Source organism: Limulus polyphemus, unplaced genomic scaffold (genome assembly GCF_000517525.1).
Source record: "Limulus polyphemus unplaced genomic scaffold, Limulus_polyphemus-2.1.2 Scaffold68, whole genome shotgun sequence".
NCBI classification, from domain to species: Eukaryota; Metazoa; Arthropoda; class Merostomata; order Xiphosura; family Limulidae; genus Limulus; species Limulus polyphemus.
In genome coordinates this window covers 1,077,639-1,090,245 of record NW_013665678.1, presented here as the reverse complement: position 1 = coordinate 1,090,245, position 12,607 = coordinate 1,077,639, and the positions used below count along the sequence as shown (strand labels likewise).

The window sequence follows — 12,607 nt, the reverse complement described above, 5'->3', positions numbered from 1 at the left end:
TATAAACAGTGTAATAGACAGTCAATGGTGATACATTTTGAATTTCAGCATATTATGTGTGGGCAAGACAAAATTTTACTGTATTTCAGAAATGAACAACTTCGATTTAGTAGGGGACACAGAATATACTAAAACCTTTGATGGACAATACATTTATTTTAGTACATTGCATGTTGTTCACTTCGAAATGGGGGATTTCATCACAACAGAGGAAAATTAAAATGTTCGTGGCCTAATTAACAAAAACTTGTAAATACGTATTTTATAGTTCTTACAAATCACTAGTATATTTCACTCTTAAAGTATGAAGTAATGTATTAATTTTCTTTTCTTTTGCTATTGCATAAAGTGCCTAAATACGCATATAACATATTTGGAACATTTTAGTATCGTGCATCAATGAAACGTTTTTTTTAGCGGTACTGGCAACAATACTTATAGAGTTAATACGCCTACCTGCCAGTTTTTGGTAATTCATATAAAAATACAAAATGGGTCGTCAGTTTCCCTTCCCTGCACATATATGATTGCTAAATTAAGCAACAAAGCATTTACCCGAAAAAAATCAAAGAGATCGCAGCAACTGAATAACGCAACATATATAACACCGAGGCACAAGTTACATAATAGGGCAATATATAATGTATCCTGGTTTTTGTATATATATATATTTTATATGATGCCATTGCTACTTTTAAAAGACTCATCTCTGTGTGTAAGCCAAACCAACCCGTGTGCAACCCGTCTATAATGCCAGACTATAATTTTCTTCTTCGGTGGCATTATAGCATTTCTGTCGAAGTTAATAGTTAATGAGAACTACGATAATAATTACAATAGTCAAGTAATAATGCAGGTTGTCCATATAATGAAGGGCTTATTAAAAAATTAAAAAAATCAATTGATATAGTAACTTATCGATTCAATTATATGTTGTGATTTTTTGCAGTTTTCCAAAAAAGAAAACATCAGTACGACGACTACTTTCTCCAATTCAAGCACACCTAATAATTCTGCTCCAGATCCAGCCTACCTCAAGTACATCTTTACAGAGCAATGCCAAAGTTTATTTGCTTCTAGATCAAAGCTACTGTATGAATGATAGCTCTGCAACAATAAAAAGAAAAATAGACCAAACATTTGATTATTTCAACACAACTAGAAAAAAATTAAAATTTTCACAGCTAAAGAACAGACGTTTGAAATAAACTGTTATTTCATAAAAGGTCATTGTGCAAACTCTGGAAAAAAGAAAATCTGATACCCACCGATGGATAAGCTAAACATCACATTTTCTAATACCCCTTTAAAAAATTTTGAATTGGCATCGCTTATTAACACAAGGAATAAATTGCACTCATAAAGCATATCCTCCGTTGTTATGTGTTGTTGTTTTTTTGTCTTGACACTACAGTTTTACTCCAACAAAGCCTAAAGTTTTGTAAGAGTAATTTCAATCTTTACCACATTCATCTGTTAGTCGAAGGTGATATAAAAGTGTTAATGAAGCACCAGATTTTACAAAATAAACATTAAATGAATTACAACAAGTGACAAAAAAGGAAAAGAAAAAAACCAATAAAGTTTTCGTGCTCTAATGCTAGATCAAAATGAGGAGTAGGATGAAAAAAATTTCTTGGCTATATTGATGTTGGTTCAGATTTAAAAGACGAACATCTCTTTTAACAAGCGATGTATTGGTGTTTATGATTGTTTCTCTAACCAGCAACTGGAAGATGCCTGTTGGATATTTCTTTATTAATGGCATGACAGGAAAAGAACGAGCAAACTCGATGAGAATATGCCTAAGAAAACCGTCGGATTCTGGGATTACAACTATGGCACTTGTTTGTGATGGGCCAAGTTGCCACTTCTCCATGTTGAAAGAAGTAAGCGCCAATACTCCGTTAGAAACGTTACAACCATGGTTTCCACCCTAACAATGAAAAATGTAATATTTATGTTATACTTGATATATTTTACATGTTAACTCTCATTCGAAGCACATATTTTAAGTATAGCAAATAGCATAATTTTGCAGTAAAGAATTAAATTTGTCTTACTTTAAGGGACATGAGGCCACAGATAAATTTATAAAAGCATTTAATAGACTCTTTGATTTGTTAAGTTCCAGAAATCCATTGGCTACAAATACCACATGAGTCCAATGAAAAATCTGGGAAACTCTTTCTATTAGAATCAGAAAATTATAGTTTTCATTTAACAGACATCGATGGACAAAGAATATATGCAACTCGACGTAAAACACCATTTATTGTGTTTCTAACTTCAGTCAAGTCTGTGCAGCAATGACCTGAAGCTTTATTGTCATCATATTCACCCTCCTTAAAGTATCTTTTGACTTATAAATTAAGCCAGGGTAATATGTAAATCTTTCATTGCTGCTTTTAAGTCATCTTGCAAGTGTAGTAACAATTCTACTGTTCAACAGTTCACAAAAGCATATGAAAGACTGTCTATGCGCCATGAAATAAAAACAGCAAGGACTACACTGCCCATGACGAAACCATCAATTGTACATGTACATAGATCACATGACACTTTCTAGTGGTTCTGCAGATGGCGTAGACATGTATGAAACACATATTTGATATTGAAGTACGTGAGCCAATATAGAATGACTATAATTACGAAGATGCACCAAACTGAGCACCCTTTTCTCCCTATAAGGAGGAAGCAGCTTAGGATATATATAGCTTGTTATGCAGTCAAGATGGCACAAAATAAGAATGCATTGTACAGATTCTTTGGAATGAAGGCCTTGCCAGATGAAAATTCTAGAAACTTGTCAATTTTGTAACATAGAAAAATAGAGGAGGTTTGGTTAAGGTATCAGCAAGAGTACTAAAAGTATGTCAGGCAACAAAAAAGGTGTTTTAAAGACTTTTTTTTAAGTCAACAAATAGTGAATTTTCTCAAACAACTATAACTTAGCCTTGGAATACAGATTGCTGTTTTGAAAGAAGTGATTTTGAACGGAGTGTTCTATGATTTCATTGTTTACAGTTTGCTAAAGTGTTTAGCTATGTGTTATAAAAAATTATGAATGCAATCTGCAAAAGTTGCAGCTGACGAAAAAGGTTTTCTAAGTATTAAAATATGGGTACGACATCCAAAGTGTACAGAGTGCTGCTTTACAAACTTCCAAACATATATGGCTCATGTATCAACTAATTATCTTATACCTTTTGATATTAAATGCAAAAAATGAATATAAATATTATAGTGTTACCTAAACCTAATTCAATACTAAACGTACTTTATTAACCTACTTGTATAACTATATAGTATCCAAAATAACAGATATGCTGTATTAATAAACAAACTACAGCACTTGGTAGTTTTATGCTATTTCAGTATTAATACTTGCATTGTATTTATACTGTATTTTTTACTTTACCGCAGACTTGTATAAGCTTCTGTCATCAATTTAGACCAACACAATTCTACAGACAAGTATTTTTGCAATTTATACTGCCATTTTTTTCATAGCTAGTACAAAACTAAAAGGTAATATATTTAGATCAACTTAAAGTACCGTAAAAAACTGAGATCATCAGACTGAAAGAGTGAACTTATTACAAAGCATTCAACCATCGTTTAGAAACCCTTGATATTAATGCGGTTACACTCGACAATATAGGAAGCAACAATATGGCTACTGCTTAACGTTAAGTGTCAATACAGTGACACTAGTCAATGTACAATCCGTTCGGTATAGAGACCAGTGGTCACAACGCAGTAAAGTTGGGTTAACTGTACTTCTGTTATAAGAACTGTAAAGTTGGGTTAACCATGTGTAAAACGACCGTAAAATTGGGTTAACCTTTTGTACAACAACCGTAAAGTTTAGTTAACCATATGTCTGTCACAACGCCCTTAAAGTTGAGTTAACAATATGTACGGTACAACGCCTGTAAAGTTGAGTTAATCATATGTCTGTTACAAATTCATTCGTGAAGGTAGATTAACCATATTTTAGTTACAACGCCAGTAAAGTTGTGTTAGCCATATGTCTGTCACAACACCCTTAAAGTTGAGTTAACAATATGTACGGTACAACGCCTGTAAAGTTGAGTTAATCATATGTCTGTTACAAATTCATTCGTGAAGGTAGATTAACCGTATTTTAGTTACAACGCCAGTAAAGTTGTGTTAGCCATATGTCTGTCACAACGAATTGGGTTAACTATATAACTGTCAGAACATCAATAAAGTTGGTTTAATCATATCTAGTATAACGACGTTAAAGAAGAGCTAACCATATGTATTTATATTTCATGAGATTAGTTTATCATCACGAATTGAATGTACATATTTGATAATAATTCTAACGCTACAATAATATGAACTATGAACGGCGAAGAGCGTAATTTTATTAATCTATTAACTTGGGACTTTTATTTATTAAAAACTTTCCAGAAAATGCATAAGTTAATTACTGTCAAAATTAATTAATGCTCTTATGATGAATATTTTACACATTAAACTGTCTGTGCTATATTTTTGCCAATCAGACAATTAACTCAACACGATGAATACGCTACGTTATTCTTGTCAACCACAATGTTTGCAATATATTTGAGTAAATTGATTGCATTTTCCCCTAACTTATTCTCACTAACTATAATATTCACAAGTAAAATTGGATTTGAAGACAGTCTTGCATTACTGTTCCATGATATTTACCTATATCATTATGCAAAGATTTAACTCTGATGTTTGAGTAAGGAAAATGTCAGAAGTCGACTTCGTCGTGTTGTTCAAGTGATACATTATTTTCACATATGCTGAAATATTATCAGTCTCGTCTCTACTATCTGATTTCAATTACTAGTATATTTCTTTCGCGCTCTTTTTTCCCTTTGCTCTTAATTAGAAACGAATATGCGTAGATGGCATTTCGTGCAGCTTTGCACGAACATTTTGAAACAAACAAATATACATAATAAAAAGTTGCTATTTTCTCTGTATGACATATAACTTCGAGTTTTCTCTTTTATACAACATCAACATAAACTCGTATTGTTCTAGTATCATTGCGAATACAATATATCATTTCTATCAAAATAAAGAGATGTTATCTCTAATAAAAGTACAAAAGCTAAGTACTGATCCAACGGGTTCTCGTCAAAAAATTGTATATCTATTTGTTAATAATTTCGCGCAAAGCTGTACGAGGGCTATCTGCGCTAGCCGTCCCTAATTTAGCAGTGAAGGACTAGAAGAAGACAGCTAGTCATCACCACCCACTGCCAACACTTGGGCTAATCTTTTACCAACGAGTAACCGTTACTATATAACGCTCCCACAGCTGAAAGGGCAAGCACTTTTGGTGGGATGGGGATTCGAACCCGCAGATTGTGAGTCGAGCGCCCTAACCACCTGGCCATGCCGGGCCTACTCTGTTCATGTGGTTTAAATAATTCATGTAATTATTCAAACTTATAGCAAAGTTTGCTTATTTGTTTTGTTAAGCCCAAAGCTACAAAATGGGCTATCTGTGCTGTGCCCACCACGAGTATCGAAACCCGGTTAGTAGTGTTATAAGTCTTCAAACTTACCGCTGAGTCACTAGGGTAGTTAATTTCCAAGTGAAATCATATTGAACAAAAATGTGCTATATTTTTCAGACATGTATGTTTTAGTAATCGTTACCCACTTTTACGTAGCAAAGGAAAAACATTTCATTAATTTTGATAAAAAAAACTGGAGTAATATTGCTTTATGGAGCATATTTCATTTTGTTTGTATTCTTCAATCAAACATTTTTACCATTTTTATGTTAATACTGTATTAAGTTTAATCACCAGTTTGTAGGAACCAAAGTTATTCTTGTTTCTTCGGTTTACTTTGTACACCTTCTTTACAAGAGGAAGTAAGAAACGTATTGGTTTATTAACTTATAAGGTATTCTTTATTTTTTTGTTTTGGCTCCTTTGATTAAATTAACAAACAGGTCATACTTGCTGAAAAGAAAGATATCAAATATCATACTTTCTCCAGTACTAAAAATGTTCTAATCCATTTTACAGCAATTCGACTTTAATGGTTTTGCTACAGTATTGACTAGCTGCCAAGAATGTCGATGTACTCGTCTGAATCAGGTCAGACTTAATTTGGCCTAATTAAGTAAAGTTTTTTATAAGTGTTGTATATAACAAGATATAATAGTCAATATAAAAACATAAAAAGTTATCCTACGATCTAAAAGTTGAATCTAATGTCATATAACAAACTTAAAATTCAAAATGACTTAAAAATACTGCACACAAGAGATAATTTGGTTGTTTCTACGAGCACAAATCTACACAATGGGCTATCTGTATTGTGATCTCCACGAGTATCGAAATCCAATTTTTGGAGGTGTGAGCCTTCAGACTTACCACTGAGTCACTAGAGGACACAAGAGATAGAAAACAGGTTTCTATTAAATGAGCGTTACTGAATTCTATGATTAATTATTAAAGACCAATATTTGAATTTGTCATCTGTTGTATTAATACTTTTATCATAATAGTAGTTAGAAAAATTACTTAATATAATATTGAAAGAAGATATACTGAATTAACAATTTTTGGAATTCTTCGATTATCAGTTATCTTTATGATATAGATGATGTTTATCAAATAATTCCTGAAAGTAAATGAACATATTCAGTACAATACTATATCGTAAACTGAAAATGTTCCAATTTTTCAACAATTTCATTATAATGTATTCTAGAATACTGACTGGCTCAAAACTGTATTGACTTTATCCTGAATCACCCAAAACACTTAATTATACTTGTTACGTTAGTATTAAACCTACTATATTTTTAAAATATTACATTCTTTATTTCGTTTGTTGTGTCCCAGTCGGCCTGATGAGCCATAGTTTGAGCGAAAAGCGTCCTCGCCGATGAATATTGCGAACATTATAAGGTTGAAATACTATTATTATACATTCTTCAAATTCTTGAAAATCTCTAAAGGACTAGATAAAGAAAGCAGTGTTAAAAGATATAATATGTCTAATTCTAATGTCTTATGACAGGTTTAATTAACTGTAATCATTCTTCGCCAGTTTGGAAAAGGCGTTCACACCATAACAACCTAAAACACTATTACTTATTAAAGAACGGTTAAAATATGTCTGTTAGCATAAGAGTAGTATCCATACCTATGATACTCTATTTCATTTTGCTCTGACATTGTTCACACAACAGAACTTATAAGAGCAAATATTGGGAAGCGAGTTGGTCCTGTGGTAGAGCTCTAAACTTCGAAAGAGGCGAGTCAGGTTCTTATCCGTGCAATATCACAAACTACTTATAAGAGCAAATATTGGGAAGCGAGTTGGTCCTGTGGTAGAGCTCTAAGCTTCGAAAGAGGCGAGTCAGGTTCCTATCCGTGCAATATCACAAACTACTCCCCGTTCTTTAATTTATGGTTGAGATATAAGAGTGATAGTCAATCCTTTAGTGTGGATGATGGATAGTTGACTGCTGCCTTCCCTAAAGTCAGTAGTTCAAAATTAGGGACGGCGGCAGGTAGTCTTTGTAACTTTGTCATAAGTAAAAGTACAAAAGCAGATATTGCTGAGAGCTTTAGTTCTTAGGAATTCAGAATATTGGTTTTGTGGTTTCATATAAATTAGGATGTTCCACCTGATGTATTTATATTTTTGATATTAGTTGCGCATAGAATGGTTGAAAATTATTTGCCTCACGTTATCAAAGAGTTTCGTAAAAAAGTACATGACAACGATGAAAATACCACCTTTTGGTTCAGCGGTAAGGTTGAGGGCTAATGACAACAGATTCGGAGTTTGATACCTGCGGTTGGTACAGCCCACCTAGCCCATTTAGAATAGTTATGCTTAACAACCAGACAAACAAACTAATGATAACGTTAATACATCAAAATTAAAATAACAAGTCAGAAGCTAAGGCAGTTTTCTGTTTTAGTGACTTTTTTTAGGTATTCAACATATGGTAAATCTGCCATAAGATTTCACATAAGGCAGTTTTCTGTTTTAGTGACTTTTTAGGTATTCAACATGTGGTAACTCTGCCATAAGATTTCACAGAGCTTATCAAAATATTTTATGCCAACAAAAATATATCAGTGCTAAATCATATTGTATAATTCACCTGACATAAATCACATGAAAAAACTGCAATTTCATTTTCAAAGAGCGTAACATGGTCTGGTGGTTAAGGTACTGTACTCGCAATATGCGGGTTCTGCAATCGAAATCCTTCATCAAATCTTTTCAGCCACTGAGGTTTTCTAATGTGTTGGTCAATCCCACTATTTTTGGTAAAGAGTAGCCCATGAGTTGGTGGTATGTAATGCTGTCTAGTTGTCTTTCTTCTAGTTTATCGCTTCAAAATAACGAACGACTAGCGCAGGTAGCTCTCGAATAGCTTTGCGTAAAATTCAACAAGCAAGCCAAAATTTACCAAAGAAATTAAGTTCTGTTGTACTACTGAAGTAAAATAAAAATCATACATGTGGTGCCATACGTAGAAGTTTTGACATATCAGACAGACAATGTATAAAAGTGGAAGAAACTTATACCACTAAAATATTATTAAGTCTATTTTCACCTTAGATTCGCAAGACACAAACCCATCTAGCAAATAAAGTACGTTATACCGTCATATTACAATTTTATAAAAGATAAACGTCCCCTGATGGGTCAGCGGTGAGTTTACATATTTACAATGCTAAAATCCGGAGTTCGTTCCCCGCAACAGACAAAGTGTACATAGCCCATTGTACAGCTTTACATTAAAACAAACAAATCAACAAAAGGCATACACAGTTAAGAAATATATATGAAGTAACTTAGAATAATTAATTATACTTGTCATAAAACAATTTTATTAGGCCTACTACATTTGAACACTGCATTCCTTATTTAAATCCTTAGGTTTTTCTCAAGAAAAAGAAGGGTGTATAATAGTTTTTCAACCACATTCTGTCCACCATATCCATTACCAATACAGACCTAATAAGGCCGACTAGGACGCAACAACTACAATAGTGATAGGAATTCAACTTATATAAGATTTACGCTTGTATAAGATGGATGTTTGAAATGAATTACGACTGGACACGAGGCGGCACGAACTGTAACAACGTGGTGAGGTTCCAAACTCCTTTTAATACAACGTACTTAACCTTCTGTAGAACTTTCTCTTCCCGTTGAAGGGTAAGGTTAAGAACATCAGTAAACTTCCTTTACTACATTGACTTATTGTATTGCTAATCCTGTAGAAAATAAAATGCTGAAGGTGGAATTATACATTTTTGTGCTGCTATTGTTCCTCTTTAAACTAAATATTCTCACTTCATGATATTACTGTCGACATTGATTTAGCGGTTTGGATATATAGAGCTGTACGATCATTTCGAATCTGTGAAAAGGAAGATTTCAAGATCAAGAAAGTTGGCTAGTATATATATAGAAGTAAAAAAAATTAAAAAAGGAAATTAATGTAGGGATGGCTAATATCAATCCTTCCAAAATAATGCAAATAACATAGTATGGATGGCATTTGCATCATCATTATATAATATCACAGGCACACAGTATAGTAGAATGTTAACAGACAAAAATAAGATAAATTAAACTCAATTATGATTGAATAGTTATATATATATATTGCTATATGTTAATTATTGTCTGTGTTATTATGTAGAGTTAATGCAGATGTCATCCCCACTATCATGTTTGCACTGTTTTTGAAGGATTGATATTAGCCATCCCTACATTTACTTCCTTTTTTGAAAAGTTTTTCTTTACTTGTTTGTTTGTTGTTGTTTTTTAATGCAATGTTTGAGTAGACATAGAAAGGTTGTATTTATAAGTTCTAAATACAGTGAAGTTCCAACTGTAATATTTATTGTTTAGCTATTATTGACTGGTAATTCCTGTTTCACCATGTACTTAAGCTTTTTAAAGGAACATCAAATTTCTGTAAGAAAGCTAACTTCAAAGGTTAATGATAAAATTGTTTACACTAGAATTATGATTTTTTTAATTAGTACTAGTTGTTAATAATACTTAGAAAAGCAGGTACTCCGTTTAAAACTATGTCACCTCAGTGAAATTGGTTGACATCATTCTTTTGGTTTTTGAGTTATCATGTAATAAAAAAGAAGCAAAAGAAAGAAGAACAAGAAATTCAAACTTTTTTGCTATGATATTCAGACATTCCTAGAACTTGTGACTCAGTCATTACATAGATATTGTTATAAAAGGAAACACTGTATAGTATTATAAAGTTCTGATAACTTATTGAGTAGATATCTGAAATACCATTTCGATTAACAATCGGAGACATCCCTACATAGGCAGTGCTACCGTCCGCTCGATATCTTAATGATAACTGTAAATACCACAAGCTCTTACTGTTCAAGCTTACGGATCGCAGTCTATAGAAAACCTGTACTTTTCATAAACGTCTACTAGACAAAGAACTGAGACTTTAACATCGTCATAAACGGCTCCTATCTGATAAATTCAACTCTACTAATACAAATACGTTCTATAACAGCTTACCTCCCATCAGAATTTTCCTCGAATTTCTTTTCGCGTCGTACGACTAAGTTACAAAAGATCGTCGACACGAACATATCCAAAACGTTAATCTTAGAGAATTCAGGAACTTCAACTTTTCTATTGATCTTGATCCAGATTTACTCGTCTTTAATTCTAGTTCTGACACTATAAATGATACTTGTAAACTAGATCTCGCCATATGTTTAAACTGTATTTTTTTACCCTCTACCGAACTTTCATATGCCGAAAAATGAGTTGACATTTTTTACCATATTAGGTGTTTATATGTATTTTAGTTTTAATTTTCATCTTTGATATGTTTACATAGATTCCTACAAACATGTGATTTTGTATGTTCACCATATTTGGTTTTACCATATTTAAAAAGGATATTTTTTTAAATTGCAAATATTTTTTCAAGAATAATTTTATAATATAAGAGGTGGCTTTTGTCTTGTAGATTTTCTATTACGTTCCCATGGAATACTTTGAGACAACGTCATTATTATATATCTCGCCTGTAATTGTTTTTGTTCTGAAACACAAGAGCAGTACTGTAGTGCCATCTCTCAGCCGTGCTGTAAAACTGTCCCTCAGTAGCTTTGTAAAACAACAATTCAGCAGTGCTATAAAGATACCACTCAACAGCATTGTGAAGCTACCTCTCAGTAGTGTTATAAGATACCACTCAGCAGTATTGTGAAGCTACCTCTCAGTAGTGTTATAAAGATACCACTCAGCAGTATTGTGAAGCTACCTCTCAGTAGTATTATAAAGATACCACTCAGCAGTATTGTGAAGCTACTTCTCAGTAGTGCTGTGAAGTTAGCTCTCTATGGTTTTCTTTTTTATCACGATCTTTAAAAAAGCGTCAAAATTGTAAAATGATAAAGGTAAGCTCATTTATGTAAGAAGAAACCAGTGATCCAATGATGTATTGATAATGAACAAACCGTTACGTTGAAAAGCAAGAAGTTTGTTTTAGGGTAAAATTACACAATGGACTACTTGTGCTTTGATCAGCGTAAGGAATCGAACCCCAGATTTTAGCGATATCTAGCTTATTGCTTAATTAGAATCTGTTAACATAATTTAAATTAAATCTTAACTGAATCAAAGTAAAATAATAAAAAATAAAACAGGCACCTTTGCATTTCACAATTAGCCGAACTGAAAACATCTATCTCATAGTTTCATTATAATGAATGTGATATTAAAAAGTATAAAAATAATTTATAGAAAATGGGAAAGAAAACTTACAAATGCAAAAAATGACGATAAAAATAATGTAGATTAGTAGCTCCCTTAGAGTTGTCCTGACGTACCATTCCCTGTCTTCCTTTTCCTTTCCCTTGGCCATCTGACGTGTGCTCCAAAAACCTATAATAGAATATTATTTTAAACTTATAAAAAATGCCATCTTTGTGCATAATTGGTTTTAAAAATCCTTATTTTGATTCTAAATAAAATATACGTTATAAAAACCGTATCTTTTTTCTGAAATATTGTACATGAGACAAATTGAAGAAGTTTTCAGATACATATATATTATTTGCTTCCTTATTTTTGACATGTTATTAATTGTATACTTTTACTGCACAAATACACTTTTTATCTTTATTCATCCAAGTTTTACACTAATCACACACATACTACTACAATTTACGTATTACCCTAAAAAGATAGAAAAAACTTTTTTATTTTATAATTGTTTAGGATTCTAACTCTGTTAAAACAAACGTTTAACTTATTATTGATATTTTGGGTCACTTTCATAAATACCTTCTAACTAAACTACGTTGTAGTGATTTTTAATACTCCTTTTTTGAGGTGATTTTACTCATGTCAGTGAAATATTCACTGATTTCTTAAGGATAAGAGTGTCATAAATTATCAAATAGGGCATTATTAATTGTTGAAGTCAACTGTGATGTGTTAAATGTGTAACGAATTTGTTGTTATATATTTATTTTAATATCAACGTTGTTTAGATTAAGTTTATATTTCAAAACATGCATAGCTTATACTG

At 32.2% G+C, this 12,607-nt stretch overlaps 1 protein-coding gene across 1 annotated transcript in view; it reads right to left on the bottom strand.

Moving 5' to 3' along the window:
- Positions 1 to 12,607, bottom strand: part of LOC106465500 (polycystic kidney disease 2-like 1 protein) — a 70,173-nt gene that overhangs the window by 50,707 nt on the left and 6,859 nt on the right. Inside the window, exon 2 of the mRNA XM_013925729.2 lies at positions 11,839 to 11,958. Coding sequence (XP_013781183.2) covers positions 11,839 to 11,958 — 120 coding nt within the window. The remainder of the gene's footprint in view (positions 1 to 11,838; positions 11,959 to 12,607) is intronic.